At 47.7% G+C, this 25,071-nt stretch overlaps 1 protein-coding gene across 1 annotated transcript in view; it reads left to right on the forward strand.

Moving 5' to 3' along the window:
- Positions 1 to 25,071, forward strand: part of NDST1 (N-deacetylase and N-sulfotransferase 1) — a 328,999-nt gene that overhangs the window by 196,879 nt on the left and 107,049 nt on the right. The window contains exons 6-7 of the mRNA XM_085617708.1: positions 110 to 295; positions 862 to 990. Of these exons, the coding sequence (XP_085473834.1) occupies positions 110 to 295; positions 862 to 990 (315 nt within the window). The remainder of the gene's footprint in view (positions 1 to 109; positions 296 to 861; positions 991 to 25,071) is intronic.

Genomic DNA, 25,071 nt, shown 5'->3' on the forward strand with positions numbered 1-25,071 from the left:
AATATTTGTTTCTTCACCTACTTCTACATGTCTATTGACAGACCGAGCTCATGTTTTTCCTGTTTTCTCTTTATACTGATAGTATGTTTTTTCCTTTTTGCTTATTCAGGAGCATGGCATCCCCATTGATCTTGGATATGCTGTAGCACCCCACCACTCTGGGGTTTACCCAGTTCATGTCCAGCTGTATGAAGCCTGGAAACAGATCTGGGGGATCAAAGTCACCAGCACGGAGGAGTACCCCCACCTGAAACCTGCCCGGTATAGGCGTGGCTTCATCCACGATGGCATCATGGTAGGTGAGAGACAAGCTGGTATAGTCCCTCCCCTTGCCCTCAAAGAGATCCAAGTGAAGAAACTTATCTGGTTTGTAGTGGGATCTGGTGTAAGATTTACCTTACTTAGCTTTGCTTTGTCACCAAAGATTTTCTCTGTCCCCTCTTGTCCCTGAAGAGAACGAAAACTATCCATGCTTCTTGGCTGCTGTGACTTCAGTCTTCTTTTTAAAATGTTTTTTTTTTATTTCACTACAGTAACTAGTTTGACCTGGCACCTTTGCACACTTATTTTGGATTCTCTCTTCCCATTTAGCTCTTATAAAAGAGTGAGAGGCCATCTTTTTGTCCTCCCATATTAAGCTTCATAGTTGTGTAACATTTTTTTGGTATAGGTTTTCTATAATAGAGAAACATGAACATTAATGGCATCTACCATGGTATATGTTCTATAAGAAAAACATCTGCACAAACAATGCTCTTCTTTAAGTATCCAAATGGACTATTTGCACCATAGCGACATATTGCTTGAAGCCTCTTAACGTATTTTAGTTTGGGAGTTCAAGTCTTTCTCCCTCCTCTCCAGGTGCTCCCTCGACAGACATGCGGCCTGTTCACGCACACCATCTTCTACAACGATTATCCTGGAGGCCCCGGTGAGCTGGATAAAATCATAAATGGAGGGGAGCTCTTTCTCACTGTGCTGCTAAATCCGGTGAGTCTGCCACATCATCAACACAAAGAAAGGAAACTTGCTTATATATTACTGCGTTGTCTTTTAAACTATGCATGGTGGCTTAGCCCTGCGTCTGTTTTACCTCCAAGTTCCTTATCTGCAGACAGGTCTTCATATTGTCACTCAAGCGACATGGATTTGATTACAATTTCTTAGCTCACTATGTAAGCTCTGTGATACGCTACTTTAATCCATAATGTGTGTGCTATGTTGGTAGTTTAGTAGTTTGAGGTATGCAGAACATAATTGTTTTTTTAATATCCATTGGTTTTCAAAAAACAGGTATATTTGAAACCACTAATAATACAGAGTGTAAAGAAGATGGATGTTATTTGATTCAATGGAATCTGAACTCGAATCTCCCCCTCTCCCCATGGTTATTACATTGCCACACATTTAACACTGCAAGCATTAGTTCTGCATGTCCAGCTTTTCCCATCCACTTGTTGTTCTGCCTATCCATTTTCCTTGTGAGATCCTCCTCTGGTTCATCCTTCAGGTCAAAGTGCTCTCTCCATGGCCCCATATTTTATGTAATTATTTTGGGCCTCATTTGCTAAGATATCTCCCGAGGTATAAATTCCTATTAAATCCAGTTTTTCCAAGTATTGCAATAGCATGACATCCATGTTTAGTCTTCCACCCGTAGTGGTGTCTTATTGTTCTTTATATTTCTTCAGCCTAGTGCCATCATCCATATTTTATTTACTTCTCTGTTGCCTGCAGAAGCTATCCAGGAAGTGTGTGTGTGATTTATTTCTGATGGCCAGTCTGTCTTTCTTGCCTGCTAGATCATTGTTCAGTGCCAAGGCTCAGTTGCTAATCACAAGCTGTGCAAGGCCCAGTACCATCCCTCGAAAGCTATTCTCTGGAATGTACTATGAAATATGCTAGTTGACATGTAGAAGGTGGGGCACTGAGATCTTTTTAAACAGTTAAACCAAGCTCCTCAACCCATTATCGACAAGGGGAGTGTGCACCAGTTGTTGCACATTGTTTTTGAGCTTACCAAATACCGAGTTCAGTTTTGTTTAATAAAAAAAACTTGGTCAAGACATTGTCATAGTCCAATACCTTACACACCTGACAAAGTGCAAACTCTCCTGTGCTCCACTAATGGTGAATTTATCAGCTATAGAAGCTTAACTGAAAGGGTTAGGCTCTAAGCAGGCTATCTTTGTTCTACTGATCAAAAGATTCATGGAGGGAGCGACTATCATCTTCCTTGCTCGTGGGTACCTCCTTCGCATTGGAACTTCAACCTAGTATTAGCTAGGTTAATGAATGCACCTTTTCAACCCTTGTACAAAGCCATGCTCCCAACACCTTACACTGAAGACTGTATTCTTAGTCGCTATCATATCACTAAGAAGGGTGAGCGAGCTACAAGCACTGACTGTACAGGAACCATACTGAAGCACAAAGTGGTAATGAGAACACACCTAAAATTCTTGCGTATGGTCATTTCACCTGAACCTTACCAGTCTTTTTCTAAAGGCCATCGAATGCTGCGGAAATGGCTTCACATACACACTAGATGTCAGAACGGCTGTCATGTATCACATACAGGTCGCTCATGCCATCAGGAAAACACATTGATGACTCCTACAGCACTCAAAACACGACCTATGTTCAGCTGTAACCAAGAACACGATCACTAAATGGATTGTACAGACAATTCAAATGTGCTATTTACTAGCAGAAAAGCATTTGCTGAACAAACCAAAGGCAAATGTGACCAAAAAGAAAGGAGCTACCATGGCCTTTTATGGCCAATGTTTGCTGTGGAAGAAATATACCGAGCTGCCACATTGTACTTAAAGCATATATTCACAAGGCACTACTGTATACGCTTATAGTCACGAAAAGTGGTCGCAGCAGGACAATCGGTGCATTGAAATATCTTTGCCTACCCTCGTTATCCTTCCCACCTTCAGAAGGCACATAATACTGCTGCATAATCTGTGCAAAGCATCTGAATCTAGAAGGTTTCATGTTGCAGAAATAATCAGTTCCCTGTAATTATGGTTCTGATAGAGACTTCTAAGAGCAGATGCCTCACCGTAGAATATTCACAAGGGGTCAGGCTAGATCTGGAAAATCTTGAGTAGCACCTCTGTGCACCAGTAGGTGGTGGTGTTCGGCTCAGCATCATCGGTGTCTGACATATCACAGCCCCCATATAGGCGGCATGCCGACAAGATTTCTTTTTGTTCCGTGCCAACAGCTTTGATCTGGAAAACTACCCTGGTCACGTTTTGACCACCTTTTGTTGACTCATTTTTAAGCTATTTCTCTCACTGTGTGAGAGACATACCCAAATCTCCAGGGTTTAAGCATTGTGGGCAATGTGACCGATGGATGTCGGTGTCTGATCCCCACTTGATCTACCTCTGGTGCCTGGGGTTGAGTCACGACTCCAGGGCCTGCGTGAGTGCAAGTCGATCCACCCCAAGGCGATTCTCCAGCGGGTGATGAAACTGGTGGCATTGCAGAAGAAAGCTTGGACATGTTCTCGGGGCTGTTCTCTGAGTTGTTTCCACAGACGATCATCTTTGCACTCAAAGACTTCTTCCTCCAAGTGGGGTAAATCGAATAACCACAGGAAAAAGAAGTGGCATTATTCCTTGACCTCGCTGTATAAACACAGTGCTTCTAGTCCCCTCTTCCACACTGCAGAACCGTTGTCAGGGCCTCCTCTGCCCTACCCTGAGTTTCCCAGAGCGAGAGTGATGCCTGGGCAATTGAAGGAATTATACAGCGCTATGCATGCCATTTTTGGTCCGATTCCCTCTGGAGCGCATTTGGGTCCATGGAGCCGAGTTGTGCCCTTGCTGGGTTACCATTGGCAAGTTAGCCCTCGGTGCCACTCCTGGATCCAGGTAGATAACAGTGCCTCCATCCACCCGGGCTCTGCTACTCTGTCTCCACGGGCGCACCGCGACAAGCCGATTGTCATTCCTGACACCGATCCTACGCCACGTATCGTTTTATATATTTTTGCACCAGAATGAATATGATCAGGTAGGCACGTTTTTCAATAGAAATACTTTTGGATTCAAAAAGTCGGCACTTAAAGCAGTTTTTATTAAGTGAAATGTTATCCTATGGGAGGAAAAATAAGGACGGCATTCAGGTAGACTACAGCGACTTATGAGACCAATCTCCTGGACCTAGGGTGAGTATGGGTCAAGGTTCAAGGCAGCACCAGCTAGTCACCTCTAGCGGCACTAGGGCGGCCTGTGCATTAGTGCAATACAGCTTTGGATGCCCAGTGTTAGTCAATGGGCATAGGTCTGTGCGAAAAGAGGCTGCACGTTTGGACTGGGATGCTAGTCGGGCTGGCGCAACCAGAGGGTTCAAGTCTTGCATTGCTAAGGGACATGGGGACCCTGGTGATCATCCTCTCCTCGGGCCGGGGCAGCCAGGTGCTGAGAGTCTTTGAGGTGTTTGGTTTCCTCGTCCGGGAGCACTTGGGGTTGAGTGTGGTTGGGTAGTTCAAGAGGGGCAAGACCAAAGTGGACTGGCTCTTGAGGGCTTTGGACCATGTTCTCACCGTTGGCCCACTTTGACTCGGGCTGGGGGCTCGGGTGCAGTGGTGCTTGACTGCGGCGGGTTTTGGCGGGTCTGGAATCCTCATGGGACTTCTTGATGTGCCTGCAGGATGCAGGAGAGCAGCTCTGCTGTTCCACAGGAGTCCCTGGGTCTTTGTTTGAAGGCAGGCAGTCCTCCCAGGCTTTAAGAGGCATGACGGCGTGCAGGACGATACGACTTCAGTGCAATTCAACAGGAACAGCAGACAGGCCAGCCGGGCTGGGGCCAGGTTAGATGCTCAGTCTTTGCTTTGCTTTTGCTGCCAATACCGTGTCAGTCTTCTTCGTAGGTCAGTAGGATCTACTGTTTTGGTGCCAGAGGCTCCTTTAAATACTGGATTTAGGGGCGTTGGGGGGATATAGGGTAGTAACCATTGGACTACTGCCCCCCTGGGCTCACTACACCCTCTATATGGCCACTTCCTGTGGGAAGTGGGTATAACCCTGTCCCAGAGTTCCTAGTTTTGTCATCCCCAAGATGGATAACTTTGAAAAGTCGCCTCTACTTCGAGTATCCCACCTTAGGGGTGGTACTAGCCTGAGGGTGGACACACCTATCTGACTAGCTAATTTTCCCACATTTCCAGGTGCCAAAGGGCTCTACAATGGGGGACGGCATGCTCCCCTGTGATGAAAGCCAGATTAGCATATCAAAGGCGGTGGGCTCTTTAAATCTTTCCTGCCTTGGAATGCTAATCTGCAGGTCATCCTGTGGGAGGGGGTGTAGACACCCTCTACTTGAGTAGGATTTGTTTCTGAACTCCTAAGAGCCAAGGCCCTCCCCCTTGGTGGGGTCAGAAACTTGTCTCCGGTGACAAGCAGGCACAAAACAGTCAGTACACCAGTAGCTAGTAGGTTTTCAGGGGGCACCTCTAATGTTCCCTCTGTGTGCATGTATTAATAAATCCAACAGATCAGTGTGGGTTTATTAATACAAGATGTTTTATACCAAACATCCCTATTTTTAGTAAAGCCATCATGTAGCTGGGGAACCCGTTTTCACCAGCGTCCAGAACATGTTTTCAAAATAGCTTCCATGTTCACTTGTTCTGACAGCAATGGAACTGACCAGCACTGGGGCGTATTTGCTCATGCAGTTATGCCCTTGCATGTAGTATAGTGCACCCTACCTTAGGGCTGTAAGGCATGCTGTAGGAGTGACTTACCTGTACTGCATACAGCGTCTGCAGGCATGGCACACAGGCTGTGTTCCATGTCGTGTTTTCACTTTTGTCTGCACCAAGACACGCAGCCTGTAGTGGCAGTTTGCATGAGCTTGGTGAGGGTCCCTTGGGGTGGCACAATTTGTGCTGCAGCCCTTGGGGATACTCTTTGATGCTACAGGCCCTAAACACAAGGGGTACAATTTACTAGGGACTTGCAGTGTGTTCTAAGGGTGTTGCCAATTGGGGAAACAATTGCCTAGTTTTGCGAAAGAGATCTGGCACGGGGGGCCTAGTTAGCAGGGACCCAGTGCACTTCCAGTCGAAATTGCATCAAACACCTGGCAAAAAGTGGGGGGCGACCATATCAAAAAGGGGCACTTTCGTACACCATTTTTTCTGTTATAAATATGACACCGTGTCTACAGACCATTAGGAGCAAGGTGCCTGGTGTTTGTAAATATAAAACATGGAAATGGGCAAAATTTAAATGAGTTTTGTGGAATCTACATAAACATAAAGTTAATACTTCAGTTTAATTCTCTCCCATTTCCAAGTGTTGCCTTTACACACAGCGGGCATCTTGCTCCCAGTGGCTGGTAGATACAGTGCCATATTTATAACTGAAAAATGCAACTATTACTTTATGTGGGAGAAATTTAAAGTGCAGAACAAATGTTCTGTAGTAGGGGATCTCTGTGTATAGTCATAATCTAGTGAATAGTCCCGCCCATGTGCGTGGACCCCGGAGCAATAAAAAATAATCTCTAAAGGTGACAAATCATGCAGACCTGCATACACCTTTAAGAGAGAATTTAATTTAAAGACAGATAATGCAGCCTATACCCACAGGCTACACTGTCCAGTACTTCAACTAGAATTCCACCAACATCCACAAACAGCACTGCCTGTCCAGCTTTTCTCCACATAGGAAAAAACCCTGCCTCTACCAGCAAAAGCCTCTGGAATGATAGAGAGGAAGGAGTGGACAGACAAGCCCCATAGGCTGCCATTATGTGGCTTAGAACAGGATACTGTGCCTTTTAAGAAAACTTTCCAGATTTCCAGAACTTTCCCCAGTGTCCCAGAATGCCCAGCAGGTCCCTTTTACTTTCAGTTCTTTTTTCCGGCTCCTGCTAGCAGGACCCTGGAGCATTGAGCTCTCCCCTTTTCAAGGGTTTATTGTAGTTTTTGTCAATTTTTGTCACTTTTTCAAGTGCTTAGTGGCTGGTACTGTCAACATGCCTGGCTTGTTCGACAAGTGCCCGGAGTGTGGTAGAAAAAAGGCTAAAACAGATCCACACGAGGTGTGTATAGGTTGCCTTCCCCAGTTCCACGTGCCTGAAGACTGTGAAATCTGCCGCTCGTTCTCAGCCAGGACCCTGAGGGACAGAATGAAGATCAGGCTTCAAGTTCTGGAGGAGAGAAGGCTGAAGGCACCAGGTGGGTCTGGAGGGGCTGATTTGGCCCATACTGAGGCCTCTGGGGGGCTCCCAAGGGGCAGGAAGACCAGTAAGCGTCCCCACTCCCCGTCGAGGGCGTCGACGGCGGCGTCGAGGGGGATGACTACCATCTGTTCGCCAAAAACACTGTAGCTGGGGTTTTAGGTTTAGGTAACGGCGCCACAGGGAAACTAAGCATAAATTATCTAATTTGCTTAAGTAATATGACGGTGCTAAAAGGTGGGAAGTACCGCCCAACTCCCCAGCGTTAAGTTAAGACACCGCACTTTGACGTTATAATCAAGATGCAATATATGATATAGGTTAATTTACTGTTTTAATTTACTTTTTACAGTACTGGAAATAGAATTTAATTGCACCTGACCACTGAACAATTACAGAGGAATTTTGACGCCACCACTACTGAAACCATAGGTGGTTTGGAATTATCACCACTTAATAAGTAGGTGTTTCATCTTTAACGAACACAGCCTATGTTTATTTCGGTCCTGGAATTTCTGAGTCCTGTTTACGAGTACTAAATAAGGTTATTTGTATCATTTTTTCAGGAATACTCAAACGAACAAAGAATAGGTAGCTATGACCGTACAACACCAGAATTCACCGTCACGGTCTGATTTCACTGACACATGGCACACTAAATTTCGTTGCATGACCACACATATAGACGCACCACGTCCGGTTTCTAAATACACTATAATGAACCTAGCCACATCACACCACGAAACTGTTCACGTTTGCCACTTCAAATTACGACTAGCTTTGATTTTCTTTTAGCGTATTTCCCCACCTCAGCACGGTTATCCAGCTCTCTCCATCCTATTAGAATCATATTTAGTTTGTTTACTAAGATTTCTGTACACAAGAAACGTTAAACTTATCAATGCATAGTGTTTATAATGGACGACTTGCTCACCCGCTTGTAGCCGGTTCTTGAGTTTCACCACCAAGTTGCTTTGGCATTGCCACTAAGTACATGTTTTCAAGTTATGTACTATATAGGTTCTTAATTTTCTTTTGTAACACAGCCTTGAAAAAGTCGCGGGACTAATTTCCCCTGTTGCGACGAAACACGTGTCGGCTGGATGTTGTGTATCGCACGGAAGACACCTAATGAATAAAGAACCACCCATAAGAGGAGACTAATCTATTTCTTTACCTACGAATTTGTACTGTCATTGTGGAAACACGAAATAACTTGTTGTTTGATAGAAAAGGGCGTGTGCTAAGGACTGATTGCTATACCATCTGTTCGCCGTCTCCCCAGGGCTCTGGGGAGAAGCGGCGTCGACGGTCAACGTCGAAGGACCTGAACAGGCCGCCGTCGACTACATCGGCATCTTCTGCGACGACGCCGTCGCCGTCCAGCAGTCGGCGTCGAGATCGGACCCGGCGTCGGCGCTCGCCGTCGAGGGGAGATCGCCGTCGAGGGGAGATCGCCGTTCGCCGTCGGTGAAGAGGAGACGGTCGACGTCGCCGTCGAAGAGAGGTTCGACGTCGAGACGATCGACGTCAAGAAGATCGCCGCCGAGGCGCAGATCGCCGCCGAGGCGCAGATCGCCGTCGAGGAAGAGAGAGTCATCGGGATCGGTGTACTCTGTGGTGTATACGCCTCCTCGGATGCCTACACCACCACCTCCGACTCCACCGCCAACACCACCGCCTCCGCATCCGCAGCCAGCGCCACTGCCTCCGCCGCCCCCACCTCGTTCGTTACCACGCACTCCGTTGGGGCCGCCGGCAGTACCTCCGCGGTCAGTTTCCCTTCTGAGGTACCCGACTCCGCCGCAGGGGACTCCAAGGCCGCGACATCCGCGGTCGCCGGGACCGGCTAGACCAGCGGGCAGACCGAAGCCGAAGAGGTCGCGCTCCCGCTCTCTCAGGAGGAGAAGATCACGGAGCCATGGACTGTCATCGTCGGACTCAGGACGACGCCGTAGGAGGCACAGGTCCAGGTCGCACACGCGGTCCTCGACCAGAGATTTTTCACCGACGCTGTCGGACTCGCCGGGGACTAGGGTGTCTCCGGTGGACGATTTGGTCTCTTTCCAAGAGGTGCTGTTGAGAGGGGCAGCAAAGTTGGGTATCACGGTGACGGTTCCAACACCCACGACGTCCGTGATATTCGAGACACTTCATAAGAAACATCTGTCTCGCCCTCTACTGCCTCTTGTACCAGGACTGGTGGAGCCCGCGTTGGAGCTGTTCCTCACTCCCGCGGTGACGAAAGCCGCCCCCTCCAGGCTCATGAAAAAGTATAGGGCCCCGGAGTCGGACCCTAGCTTCTTGAGGGTGGACCCGAAGCCTGATTCGGTCATCGTGACGGCGGCGAGGAAACAACATGCGACCGCTCCTTCATCGACGGTCCCGCCTGACAAAGAAAGCCGCTGGATGGATTCTGCGGGCAGGAAGGTGTGTGGGACCGCCGCCACCACCATGAAGGCGGCGAGTGCAGGGGCTTTGTTGGGGCGTTACGACCGGGCCCTGTGGGAGTCCCTGCAGCAGTATGCGGACCTGCTGCCCCGGGACAGGAAGGAGGACTTGTTGGAAACAGTGCGTGAGGGCATGCTGGTTTCGAATCAGGTGATCGGCGCGGCGGCGGATGTCTCCTTGCTGGCTGCCCACGCCTACTGTCATGGCGTCCACCAGAGGCGGCATTCGTGGCTGCGCCTGACGTCCCTCAAACCAGAGGCGCAGCACAGAGTGGCCAACCTGCCCTTCTCGGGGGAAACCCTGTTTGGAAAACATGCGGATGATGAGATGGCCCGCATGAAGGCGGAGGCAGAAACCCTGACGGCCGTCTGGTTGGAGAAGGCCGGGAAGAAGAAGCGCCCGTTCCAGAGGCGGTTCGGGTCTACGGGCAGAGGGCGTGGGCACGGTTCGGGACAGCAGCAGCACCAACAGCAGCAGTTCCGGAAGCCCTTCCAGAAACGCCAGAGGGGTAGAGGAGGCCAGCAGGCGGCTACCACTACCAAGGGCCCGGCCGGGTCTCGGCCCTGAGCGACTACTTCCCCCTCAACCGTTACCCACTCCAGTGGGGGGAAGCATTCAACTTTTTCCGGCAGAGTGGAGAAAAATTACTCAGGACAAGTGGGTGCTGAATATTGTTTGCAATGGATACAGTCTTCGGTTTATCAGCCCGCCTCCAGCGATTCCGCCGGTCAGCTCTCAGTTCCAGCTGGGAGACCTCCAGGCGGAGGCAGACATCTTGTTGAGAAAAAAGGCGGTAGAAGAGGTACCTCTGTCTCAAAGGGGAAGAGGTCTGTACTCCCGGTTCTTTCTCGTTCGCAAGAAGGACAAGAACGAGTTCAGGCCCATTCTGGATTTGCGACAGGCAAACAAATGGATTCGCAGAGAGAAGTTTCGCATGCTATCGTTGCATCAGATTTACCCTCAGCTGCAACGGGAAGACTGGCTCTGTGCCATAGGTCTACAGGATGCGTACTTCCATGTGCCCATAGCACGGAAGCACAGGAAGTTCCTGCGATTCCAAGTCGGCGCCAATCACTATCAATACACAGTACTGCCATTCGGGCTAAAGTCTGCGCCCAGGACCTTCTCGAAGTGCATGACGGTGGTGGCGGCACATCTGCGAAGGAACAAGGTGTTTGTCTACCCGTATCTGGACGATTGGCTGATCAAGGCATCATCCTACTCGGAAGCGCAAGAACACTTCCGGTGGACGTGCGCTCTCTTGCACAAGCTGGGGTTACACGTCAACATGTCCAAATCGGTCCCGACTCCGGTCCAGTGCATACAGTACCTGGGAGCCTCCATCGATACGCGGTCAGCAAGCGTGTCTCCTTCGGAGGAGAGACGGTTATCACTCCTTCGGAAGGCTCAGGACCTCAGGACTGCTCCATCGACGACAGTGAAGAAGGTGTCTTCGCTACTGGGATCGATGGCCTCCTGTATCTTCCTCACGCACGGCTACACATGAGACCACTGCAGGAGTGCTTGGAGGATCAGTGGGATCAGAGGACAGGTTCTTGGGACGACAAGATACGACTGTCTCTACATGCTCTTCAGTCTCTGAAGTGGTGGTGTTCGGCGGAAAACCTCCTCAAGGGGGTTCCCTTCCACAAGGACATTCCCACGAAGAGTGTCGTGACGGATGCGTCTCTCCAAGGCTGGGGAGCGCATTCCGGGGACTTGCAGATTCAAGGAAAGTGGTCTCCTTTGGAATCGACGTACCACATCAATTTCCTGGAACTCAGATCTGTCTTCCTGGCACTGAAGGCCTTCCTTCCGTCCTTCCAGACCAACTCGCTGCTGATACAAACGGACAATACAACCACGATGTATTACCTCAACAAGCAGGGGGGGTCGAGGTCGCGCACTCTGTCGCAGGAGGCGCAGGCGATCTGGCACTGGCTTCTGGCCCGAGGACTGACGATTACGGCCACGCATCTGCCAGGGGTGCAGAATGCTCAGGCGGACGCCTTGAGCAGGCTGATTCAGGAAAACCACGAATGGGTCATAAACGACGAAGTACTAGAAGAAGTCTTCGCAAGGCGGGGGACTCCAGACGTAGATCTGTTCGCCACCGCCGAAAACAGCAAATGCAGAGACTTCGCATCCAGGTACTACCAGCGGGGGACGCTGAGGAATGCGTTATGGATCGATTGGTCGAACAGCTTTCTGTACGCTTTTCCACCCATTCCCCTGATTCCGGCAGTGCTCATCAAACTGTCCCAGTCCAGGGCGCGGATGATCCTGATCTCCCCGGAATGGCCCAGGCAGTGGTGGTTCACGGACCTACTTCACCGGTCTCTCCTTCCTCACATACGGTTGCCGTGCAGGCCGGACCTTCTCACGAAGTTCGGGGGGCGGATGGTGCACCCCAACCTCTCGTCTTTGAGTTTGGCGGCATGGCTCCTGAAATAGTGCAATATGGCCATCTGAATCTACCAGACGATTGTATGGACATACTGAAGGAGTCTAAACGACCTTCCACTAGGACATCCTATGCCTACAAGTGGAAGAGGTTCTGTATCTGGTGTAAGTCCAAGAACTTTGATCCGACGACATGTAAGGAAGATGTCATCCTTCCGTACCTTTTACATCTGGCGCAGTCTGGCCTTAATTTCCATTCCATTAAGGTTCATCTGGCTGCTTTGACTGCTTACAGGAAATGCCCTTCACAGACTTCCTTCTTTCAGATCCCTGTGGTCAAGGATTTTTTGGAAGGCTTGAAGAAAGTGTTTCCTCCCGTCAGACTTCCCTCGCCTTCCTGGGACTTGAATGTGGTGCTGTCCAGACTGATGAAGGAGCCTTTTGAACCCATTCACAAGGCTTCATTGCAGCACCTATCCTGGAAGGCGGCGTTCCTAGTGGCCATTAAATCGGCCCGCAGGGTGAGTGAACTTCAGGCATTATGTTGTCAAGAACCTTATACTGTATTTCATGCTGCTAAGGTTGTGATGCGTACTCACCCTAAATTTCTTCCTAAGGTTATCTCTGATTTTCATGTCAACCAGACCATAACTTTACCTACGTTCTTTCAGAATCCCTCTTCGCCAGCGGAAAGGTCTCTCCATTCCCTGGATGTTCGGAGGGTGTTGAAATTTTATCTGGATAAGACCAAGGATATTCGTAGGTCTGACCAATTGTTTGTTAATTATGGATCAGTCAGGACTGGTCTCGCGACCTCTAAGCAGTCCATTTCTCGGTGGATTGTGTCCTGCATACAATTGTGTTATCAAAAGGCTAATAAGACCTTAGGGGGTAAACCTAAGGCTCATTCCACCAGGGGCAAAGCTGCCACGATGGCTTTGCTGCGTAATGTTCCTATTGCGGAGATCTGCAAGGCGGCCACTTGGAAGTCGGTCCATACCTTTGCTGCGCATTACTGTCTGGACTCGGATGCCAGGGCAGATGCTCAGGTTGGGCAGGCTTCGCTGCGAAATTTGTTCGCACAGTAGTGGTTTTGTCTTGTTTGTTCTCCACCGCTGTTGTTGTGTGGGGATGGGCTTGCCATTCTATTCACTAGATTATGACTATACACAGAGATCCCCTACTACAGAAGGAGTAGTTTCTTCTCTGTAACTCCAGTTCTGTAGTAGGGGTATCTCTGTTATAGTCATAAGTGCCCGCCCTCCTCCCCGGTGGAGAGATAATTATTCATATGAAAAATGCTACAGGTCTGGCGTGCTACTCCTTCAAAAAGAACTGAAAGTTAAAGGGACCTGCTGGGCATTCTGGGATACTGGGGAAAGTTCTGGAAATCTGGAAAGTTTTCTTAAAGGCACAGTATCCTGTTCTAAGCCACATAATGGCAGCCTATGGGGCTTGTCTGTCCACTCCTTCCTCTCTCTCATTCCAGAGGCTTTTGCTGGTAGAGGCAGGGTTTTTTCCTATGTGGAGAAAAGCTGGACAGGCAGTGCTGTTTGTGGATGTTGGTGGAATTCTAGTTGAAGTACTGGACAGTGTATCCTGTGGGTATAGGCTGCATTATCTGTCTTTAAATTAAATTCTCTCTTAAAGGTGTATGCAGGTCTGCATGATTTGTCACCTTTAGAGATTATTTTTTATTGCTCCGGGGTCCACGCACATGGGCGGGACTATTCACTAGATTATGACTATAACAGAGATACCCCTACTACAGAACTGGAGTTACAGAAAAGAAACTATTCCTTCCACATTATAAACATTTTTCTGCACTTTCAATTTCTCCCATTTAAAAAAATGGTTACATGTTTGCGTTATACATGTAATGGCGCACATATGGAGAAAGGTATGTCCTGTGCCACAAGTACATACGACACAGGCTCCCAGTCGGCGCATACATCTCATTCATATGCACATATGTTTATACATCCCCAAAGACCACATTCTCACTGACACACATGGCAACCCTGTCATAATGCCCCTTATCAAAGTATTTTGTTCAAACCATTTTATCTGGCTCCATGGACATTAGGCTTAAAGGCAGTAAAGCTAGGCGTGGGGATGTCTTGTAGCAATACACAAGTTGCATATTCTTCAGTAGCTCACAATGACTTCCACTGATTAGAAGTAGCTCTCCTGTCAGAAAATGTTGGAGACCCCTGGTTTAGGTAGACTAGCTGGCATTCGGACCGGAGTGTGAAAGCCAATTGCCAAAAATGGTTTTCCGTGGGCATGTAGCCCTCTTTGTAACCAAACCTAGGGAGTTCTGTACGCCAAGATAAGGCCTGGCTGCGGATGTCCGAATGTAAAATTTAGGTTTAGGCGAACATCATAAACACACCCTTCTTGGGTGACAGCCTGTTAGGATCTACTGTGGAAAACACATTGCAAAAAAATAAAAAAGATAATGACACTGCAAATGCCATGGGGGCACTGCAATTTTGTGGGCAACCAAGGAGAGGAACACCAGTCGTCCTTCCATCTGACTCAAAACCAGAGTGCACAATAGCAGTGGTAGTTTCCAACACAGCAACAATATCCTTTTTTTGGGCAGAACCAGAGGAAGTGGGCAGCCTCTCAGCGCAGCAAGTGCCACCACTTACCAGGCTCCTCACCACATAACACTAGTGGAGGGCAGATTAAAGGCCTTCCTCCAGGAGTGGAAGAAAAATGGATCAAAAACATCATCCAACATGGTTTCTGCATACAACTGATAGACACCATCCAAAATCAGACCAAAGAAAAGATTACATTGAGAGGAGGATAGGCGCTGCCTACAAAAGGAAGTACAGGAACTACTACAAAAGAGGGCTGGGAAGAGGGTGCCCACGGCCGAAATCATTCAAGGAAACTGCTCAGCAGACTGTCTTGTTTCACAACTGGACAAAACACTACGACCAATCCTCTCTTCGCTTCCTAAACAAATTCATAAAAAAACAAAGGTTCAAGATGTTTACACTGCAAGAGGTCATCCTGCAACTGCAGGAAAGAGAGTATATAACAACCATAGACCTGAAGGATCCCCAACTGTACATTCCAGTGAATTGCAAACACAAAAAAATACCTCAGTTTGTGGTCGACAAGACTCTTATCAATTAAGGGTGCTTTCATTCGGGATCAAATCAGCGCCCAGAGTATTCACAAAATGCCTTGCAGCAGTCAACCTCCCTAAGACTGAAACGTATACATGTTTATTCATACCTAAATGACTGGCTAATCGAAGCAAGCTCATATGCACTCTGCGAAGTCACTAGGTCAGTCATGGACACTCTCGAAAGACTAGGTTTCATGATCAACCTTCAAAAATCATCCACGAAGCCGTGGAATGAAAAGATCTTCCTGGGAGCAAGAATCAACACAATGATGGGAAGAGCCTTCCCTACCCCCAGGAGGATTCAGGCGATAACACACCAGCCTATGATACCACAAGGGTCAGTCTCTGTCAGTGAGGACTGTGGGGACGATGTTGGGATTGATGGCCTCGTGCATTCTGTTGATGCCACATGCAAGACTACACACAAGACTACTGCAAGAGTGAATCAAAAACTAGTGGTCACAGGCGACAGGAAGTTGGGAAGATCTAGTGGCTGTAACTCAGAGTACAGGAGGAGATGACATGGTGGAACTCGTACAACATAACGGTAGGCAGGACCTTCATACAACCAAACACAGACGGTGACAATCACCACAGCAGTTCCCACACGAGCTGAGGAGCACACATGGCTGAGCTGAATGTCGGAGGGATATGCAGAGTGGACGAGGTGGTCCAACACATCAGTGTCCTGGAACTACGTTTTTCTGGCCCTAAAAGCCTTTCACTCCAGTAACAGGAAAGATAAGATTGCATATGCTGTCAAAACTTGCCCAAGAGATTTGGAGATGGGCTGTTCAGGAAGTAATGGACGTGATAACTACACCTGCCAGGTGTTGAAAATGGAGAGGCAGACCAGCATCTGTAACGCATGAATGGGAATTAAAGTTCTGAAAAAGGTCTTTCCACAGTGGGGCACACCAGAGAGCGACCTATTCGCAACCCCGCCGCAATGGCAAATGCTCACATGCAGACTGGTCAGAGAAATTTGCCTATGCTTGTCCACCAATTCCGTTCATACCCCTATTGATAAACAAGTGTAGACAGTCACAGATGATAGTGATACTAATTGCTTCACAGTGGGCAAGACGAGCATGGTTGTCAGATCTGGTGGAGATGGTGAGAGCAAGTTATCTCAAACACGACCTCCTCTCCATGCAAGGAGGAAAGGTCTTCCACCCAGAGGTGAGTAGCTTGAGTCTAGTTGCATGACTTCTCAGGACATAGAATTTTGGCCCTTGAATCTCCCAAAATGTTCAGTGGACATTCTAAATGAAGCAAGAAGTCAGAGAATAAGAAGATGCTACACAGTGAAATTGCATATATATGTACTATGGTGCAAAGACAGGGATCGGTTCCTCAGCACAACAATATAGTATCTAACCTACCTGCTGTACCGCAAACTGACATATACTCCAATAAATGTGCTCCAGGCGGCGATAGTGGCCTACAGACGAGGCCACATAGGAAAGAATTTCTTCACAACACCAGTTATCAAGAGGTTCCAGGAAGGAGCAAAGCAAATAGCTCCACCCAGGTTGGCACCAACACCAGTGTGGAACCTCAGTTTGGTGCAAACATATCTTATTAAAGCACCGTTTGAACCGTTGCTAAAGGCAGAATTGCGATTCTTGATCCGGAAGACCATCTTCCTAATCTCAATCCCATCGTTGTGCGGGTTGAGCTAGCTGCAGGAACTAACTACAGAAGAAACATATCTACAAAAGGAAAGGATAACCATGAGGACCACCCCTCATTTCCTCATAAAGATCATATCGCAATTCCATGTGAACCAAGCTAACCAGTTACCAGTATTTTTTCCAACAACCCAAAACACAAGCTGAGAGAATGCTGCGTACACTACGCAGGGCTGTGATGTACTACCTTGACAGGACATGGGAGCTCAGAATGGGAGGTCAATTCTTTGTCATTTGCAAGCCCCACCAAGGGCTCACTGGTAACAAAAGGGACTATTGCAAGGTGGATAGTTAACACAATCCACTTGTTATCAGAAGGCAGGAAAACCCCTTGCAGCTAAACCTAGAGCTCACTTGGCAATGAAGAAGGGATCCACCCTGGCTTTCCTAGCAGATGTGCCCATATAGACATGTGTGGCAGCCACATAGTCATCTGTCCAACTCTTCACAAAACACAACTGTGTGGACATCCAGATAAGCAAGGAAGCACAAATGGGACAGAGTACTGAAGCATAAGTTTGCAAGTTGAACCTCATTTTAACTCCACTGGCAACAGTGACCCAGAATCTATGAACAGCATGTGAATCTGGAAAAGGATTCATGCTGCAACACAAAATGGTTACTTGCCAGTAGGAGTATTTTTGCAACTTGAAGAATTTTCTGGATTCACATGCAACTTTTCACCTTCCTAGGAAATGGGGTGAGATAAGGAGGGAAAGATGCTACAATTTTGAGAGAGCACTGAAGCCAGCCAATGAGTGGAAAGGGAAAATGGAATCTGAAAATGGCGACCACGCACAGAGGCTTCTGGGGCGCACGTCTGACACCACAGGAGGAGGGACATAGCACCAAATGACTACAGACGACACCCAGAGGAAACAATTTATAGACTGACGAGAAATTTCCAGACCCAACCACTTGATGGGAGAATAAAAAACAGCATGTGAATCCAGAAAATGTTTCAAGCTGCAAAACTACTGCTTCTATTAAGTAGCTATTTTTTTTATTGCCCAAGGAAGGTTTCCGCTGGTGACCGCGACACTGGGCGACTTCTGCCAGAATTGAGAGGAGTTTAGGGGGCATTGACCCCTGTGACCGGTTCTGCCTCGCCAAGTTCACAGATCAAGGAGTAGCCACAGAATGATCCCCAGGCGACATTGCATCGCATCCACAGGGTCCTTGAGCATCTTCAGCATCCTGTGTTCCTTGCATCAGGACCACTTCCATAGGAGTCTATGGCAAGGAGATAAAAGTGCTTGGAACTAACTGAAAATTGATTCTTCTTTTGAGGTAACTGTTTCTGAGGGCTTTGCTGCCAACCCACTCCCCCGCCCCGACTGGGTCCCTGCCGTAGTTGGTTGCCTAAAATGACCTAAAGTAACCGCATTAATACTTACCAACGTTTTAAAAAAAAGGTTTCCAAGTGTCAAATTTGTTGAATTGGCAAATGCTTGATTGTGCGTAAGTGGAAAAAGTGCATATTTATTATACCTTTATAACATATGTATCTCCAGACCTTCCGGTGCCTCTTTCATTATGGGGTGTAAAAATGCAATTGATTTTTAAAAATTGTCAGGTTTCTTGAGTATCTCTTGTATTTCGTCTTCAGTTGTTTTGTTGCTGCGTAAATGCTTTACACGTGCTCCTCTAGTGTAAGCCTGACTGCTCAGAGCCACAGCTTCCCAGGGTTGAGCTTAAGGTTTGACAAACGAAACCTACTGGTACTAAAGGGGTTGGTATGTGTTTTACATGGTAAGGTCGCACAATCTCACCATATAATACACTGCATTTCCTCATGCTTGGTTAGATCTGTTCGCCACAGCTGTGAACATGCAATTTCAGCACTTCTAACTGCTGGAGTTTCCAAAGCAGAGCTTGCTCGGAGACTCACTCAGCCTCGAGAGGGGCCCGAGCCTTGTGTTCACTTTTCCACCGATACCTCTCCTGCCCAGAGTTCTCAAGAAGGTCAGAAACAACAGGGCCCAAGTCAACAATAAGTGGCTCCAGATTGGACACGCAGGGTCTGGTATCCAGAACGTCTATGGTAACCAGAACTTCTGAGCATGAACATCTGCCCTCCGGTCAGGCTTACCTTTTCGTGTGGAACTTCTGTTGCAAAAGTAAAGCAGCGCCCTGCACCTGACCCTGCACACGCTCTACCTTCATGCATGGAGATTAAGTGGGGACCTTTTAAGGGTGTTTGATGGGTTGTAGTATATGGTGTGGTTGTGAGACCTAACCATGTAATACTTACCTACCGCTTTAGAACTAGTAGGTTTCGTTTTTTAAAACCTTTAGCTCAAGCCTCGGTAACAGTGGCTCTAAGCACTCATGCTTACATAAAGGAACAAGTGTAAACCATTTGAAGAGCACCAAAACAATTGAAGAAATATACGAGACACTCAAGAAGTCCAACATCAATTTATAAAAATAGATTTGATTTTTATGTATATTTAGACAAAAAAATGAAAAAGATCCACTGGAGGGATCCAGAGAAGCAGAATTTATAAGGTATAGTAAATCAGCACTCTTTTCTTAACCTGAACAAGAGTTAGCAAATTCAACGAATTTGACATTTACCAAAGTTTACCTTGACAAAGTTTCTTGAGTATTAATGCGGGTAATAAGTTACTTTAGGCACCCAACTCCTGCAGGGAGCCAGTCAGGGCTGCACAGCAACTGCTACCTCTCCAAGAAAAGCAGTCTTCAGTTCAGTTCCCACTCCAGTGGCTCCTTGTTGCAAAGGATAAAGGATGCTGAAGATGCTGTGCAGCTAACTAGGTTCTTTTTACATCAACTTCTTGGTCCATGGGCTTGGTGAGGTGATCCTGGCCATAGGAGTCGACGTCTCTCCAAGTCCTATTGAGTTGAGTAGGAGTCTCATCACTTGGTACAACAGTTTCAGCTTTTTCATTTGGCAGTAACTTACCTTCTGGGTGACCTAGAAACACTCCGACTGCTGTCTCGGGTCCAGCAGGCTCTATGGCAAGTTCTGAGCTTTAGGTCTTGGTTCCATGGGCTGCACAGCGGTGAAGAGTGGCAATTCAGGAATCTGGACCATCAACTTTCCCCAGCAGGCTTCTACTGCTATTGTGGCTGTAGGAGAGTAGGATCTGCACTTATGTTGCCCCCACTTTTTTGATGATGTATACACTGGTTTCTGGCTAGAATTTTCTGGATTCACATGCAACTTTTCACCTTCCTAGGAAATGGGGTGAGATAAGGAGGGAAAGATGCTACAATTTTGAGAGAGCACTGAAGCCAGCCAATGAGTGGAAAGGGAAAATGGAATCTGAAAATGGCGACCACGCACAGAGGCTTCTGGGGCGCACGTCTGACACCACAGGAGGAGGGACATAGCACCAAATGACTACAGACGACACCCAGAGGAAACAATTTATAGACTGACGAGAAATTTCCAGACCCAACCACTTGATGGGAGAATAAAAAACAGCATGTGAATCCAGAAAATGTTTCAAGCTGCAAAACTACTGCTTCTATTAAGTAGCTATTTTTTTTATTGCCCAAGGAAGGTTTCCGCTGGTGACCGCGACACTGGGCGACTTCTGCCAGAATTGAGAGGAGTTTAGGGGGCATTGACCCCTGTGACCGGTTCTGCCTCGCCAAGTTCACAGATCAAGGAGTAGCCACAGAATGATCCCCAGGCGACATTGCATCGCATCCACAGGGTCCTTGAGCATCTTCAGCATCCTGTGTTCCTTGCATCAGGACCACTTCCATAGGAGTCTATGGCAAGGAGATAAAAGTGCTTGGAACTAACTGAAAATTGATTCTTCTTTTGAGGTAACTGTTTCTGAGGGCTTTGCTGCCAACCCACTCCCCCGCCCCGACTGGGTCCCTGCCGTAGTTGGTTGCCTAAAATGACCTAAAGTAACCGCATTAATACTTACCAACGTTTTAAAAAAAAGGTTTCCAAGTGTCAAATTTGTTGAATTGGCAAATGCTTGATTGTGCGTAAGTGGAAAAAGTGCATATTTATTATACCTTTATAACATATGTATCTCCAGACCTTCCGGTGCCTCTTTCATTATGGGGTGTAAAAATGCAATTGATTTTTAAAAATTGTCAGGTTTCTTGAGTATCTCTTGTATTTCGTCTTCAGTTGTTTTGTTGCTGCGTAAATGCTTTACACGTGCTCCTCTAGTGTAAGCCTGACTGCTCAGAGCCACAGCTTCCCAGGGTTGAGCTTAAGGTTTGACAAACGAAACCTACTGGTACTAAAGGGGTTGGTATGTGTTTTACATGGTAAGGTCGCACAATCTCACCATATAATACACTGCATTTCCTCATGCTTGGTTAGATCTGTTCGCCACAGCTGTGAACATGCAATTTCAGCACTTCTAACTGCTGGAGTTTCCAAAGCAGAGCTTGCTCGGAGACTCACTCAGCCTCGAGAGGGGCCCGAGCCTTGTGTTCACTTTTCCACCGATACCTCTCCTGCCCAGAGTTCTCAAGAAGGTCAGAAACAACAGGGCCCAAGTCAACAATAAGTGGCTCCAGATTGGACACGCAGGGTCTGGTATCCAGAACGTCTATGGTAACCAGAACTTCTGAGCATGAACATCTGCCCTCCGGTCAGGCTTACCTTTTCGTGTGGAACTTCTGTTGCAAAAGTAAAGCAGCGCCCTGCACCTGACCCTGCACACGCTCTACCTTCATGCATGGAGATTAAGTGGGGACCTTTTAAGGGTGTTTGATGGGTTGTAGTATATGGTGTGGTTGTGAGACCTAACCATGTAATACTTACCTACCGCTTTAGAACTAGTAGGTTTCGTTTTTTAAAACCTTTAGCTCAAGCCTCGGTAACAGTGGCTCTAAGCACTCATGCTTACATAAAGGAACAAGTGTAAACCATTTGAAGAGCACCAAAACAATTGAAGAAATATACGAGACACTCAAGAAGTCCAACATCAATTTATAAAAATAGATTTGATTTTTATGTATATTTAGACAAAAAAATGAAAAAGATCCACTGGAGGGATCCAGAGAAGCAGAATTTATAAGGTATAGTAAATCAGCACTCTTTTCTTAACCTGAACAAGAGTTAGCAAATTCAACGAATTTGACATTTACCAAAGTTTACCTTGACAAAGTTTCTTGAGTATTAATGCGGGTAATAAGTTACTTTAGGCACCCAACTCCTGCAGGGAGCCAGTCAGGGCTGCACAGCAACTGCTACCTCTCCAAGAAAAGCAGTCTTCAGTTCAGTTCCCACTCCAGTGGCTCCTTGTTGCAAAGGATAAAGGATGCTGAAGATGCTGTGCAGCTAACTAGGTTCTTTTTACATCAACTTCTTGGTCCATGGGCTTGGTGAGGTGATCCTGGCCATAGGAGTCGACGTCTCTCCAAGTCCTATTGAGTTGAGTAGGAGTCTCATCACTTGGTACAACAGTTTCAGCTTTTTCATTTGGCAGTAACTTACCTTCTGGGTGACCTAGAAACACTCCGACTGCTGTCTCGGGTCCAGCAGGCTCTATGGCAAGTTCTGAGCTTTAGGTCTTGGTTCCATGGGCTGCACTGCGGTGAAGAGTGGCAATTCAGGAATCTGGACCATCAACTTTCCCCAGCAGGCTTCTACTGCTATTGTGGCTGTAGGAGAGTAGGATCTGCACTTATGTTGCCCCCACTTTTTTGATGATGTATACACTGGTTTCTGGCTATAGTCTGGCTGGGTCCCTGCTAATCAGGGCCCCAGTCTCTGTTCTCTCTAAACGACTTGCTGTGCATATTAGATGCACTAGTGATTGGATACTGTGGTACCTTATGTGCCCCTAGTATATGGTACCTTAGGTACCTAGGGCATAGGCACTTCACAGGCCTACCAGGGGCTGCAGCATGTATTATGCCACCCCTGGGAAGCATTCTCAATCTGACACCACAGGCCTGCCTGTGTGAGGTAGTGTTAGCACTCCTCACTGAGATATAGGTTTCTATATCTCACCATACACATATAAACCTATCAGCCAACCCTATGGCAGGCCCTATCAATCCTGAGGGCAGGGTGCTTGGTTTACAATGTGAGGGGATGCCTCTGCCTGAGCAGGGCCCCTCTGCAGCTACCAGAGTCTATTCTCTATGGCTGTTTGTGGATGCGTTTAAACCATATACTCTTAAGTGTATTAAAATGCTAACTTTGGAATGACTGCATCAAAACATGTCTTGTTTGGTGTCAAACAACTTTGAATCATACCTCCACATCAGTCCATGATGTGGGAGCATGATCCCACCCTTCTAGAGGGGACGACATGTCAAACGACAGAAATCTGAAAGAGCCCTGGCATCACAAAATGGATGCCACCAGCACAGACACTGGGCTGCCCTCCTGCAGCTGACTGAAACTCGCAGTGGAGGAAGCCCAACAAAAGGCATCCTGTCACAGGGAGGTGTCACCACCTTCCAGACAGGATTTAGTGTATTGGGGCTGGGTGGGTGCACTCCTAGAGTGCTTTGAAGTCCTGCACTGGGGGAGCAGTAGGCTCCTCTATGCATATGCCAGCTCAAACCGGTTCAGGGGCTACCTGTCCCTACTCTGGCATGAAACTGGACAAAGGGAAGTGGGTGTAACCACCCCCTAACCTGACCCTCCTAGAGGAGTGGTCATAGAGCTAGTCCCTCCCCTATCTTCGCTATAAGATAGCAAACTTTGCCATTGCAAAACAGATAACCCTGGAAGACGCTCTACAAAGAAGAATCCTGGCCCTTCGATGTTCCACTACCTTTGGAAGACAGAAGAATCTCCCTTGGAGTCAAAGAGTGACTCCCCTGCTTGGCAGGCACCAAAAACCTTAATCAACGGTCGCAAACTTTCCCGCTCCCACCGGAGTTCGAAGTCCCTGCAGCCCCGGAAGTGGATTTCCTGACTTCTCAACGGCCTTTGCGAGTCCCCAGCAGAGCTGTGGCGAGTGGACCCCACGAGTGACGAGGAACAGCAATAGCCGGGGACCGTGCACTATTGTCGAGTGCAACCCCTTCACGACGTTCTACGAACTTGTGCATTGGACCATTTGTGGCCCAAGCCTCCAGCAGGTTTTGCAGCCAAAATCAGAGGCCTACCCCGTCCCGAGTGACCGTGGGCTCCTGTGAAGCATTTCCTGAAGAGGCTTCTTCGCGATCCCTTGCCCGTTGGCTTGTGGGTCCCCCGAAGACTTTCTTATCGACTCAAAGGGCTCCCCTGGTTGCTCCAGGCCTGCCCTCACTTACCCTTGCTGGGTGAGTCCCCCAGACCTTGCTGGTCTTCACCATCGACGTTCTTCACTCCACACAAGACTTGCAGTTGCCAAGGCTTGTTGGCTCCAATCCGGTTGCCGACACCGCCATCAGCCACAGACGTCGTGGGACACTCCGAATCCAGCTGCTGGTCATCGTTGATCCCTCCTGGACCTCGTGAGCAAAGAGTCAAAACACCATCGACCTGAAATCACCCGACATCCGTGGTCAGCCATCTTCCTGGCCAGCGATCGCTGGCAAGTGACTTTGAACACTGTCCCTTCAATTTTCAGGTCGCCTCCATTTTGAATCCACCCTTGGATTCCACCGGACACTTCTTCAGTCGACGCAAGCGGCAAGTCTTCTTTGGTCTCCATAGAAAACAGCGACGCGATCCGACACCAAAAGACACCTATGCACCCGGCTTCCCTGGGTGAGGTAACTCGTGCACTCCGGTGCCCTAGTGTGTGTTGGCCCTCGAAGTACTTACCTTGTAAGTGGCTTGCTTGTAGACCTCCTCGAAGTATCCTAAAACTTTAAAAATCAAACCGCGACTTGCACAATTATAATCAATAGGGAACCTGCGGCTGTGTTCACACACTGCACGCGTCTCCCGTGGGCCTGTTACTTACCTGCTAACACTGCAGTAGTGAAGCCCCAGCGATTTCCCCAGGCCCTAGGCCTTGTCATTTTGCAAGTAGACATTCTTATACCATTTTTTTAGTATATGGTCTGGTACGCCCCTAGGGCTCCAGCCATATTTGTGCTTAACTTATTGAAAAACGTTGAATTTTGAATGTGTATCTGACTTCTAATCTCAAAGAGATTAGTAGAGTGTGTCTAGTAATACATACATATATATTTGAGATATATACCTGTGTGGTGTCCTTTCATTTGGTAATTCAAGAGATTATAAGGTAAAACAAGCTGCTTTAC

The sequence above is a fragment of the Triturus cristatus genome, chromosome 7, assembly GCF_964204655.1.
Source record: "Triturus cristatus chromosome 7, aTriCri1.1, whole genome shotgun sequence".
Taxonomy (NCBI): domain Eukaryota; kingdom Metazoa; phylum Chordata; class Amphibia; order Caudata; family Salamandridae; genus Triturus; species Triturus cristatus.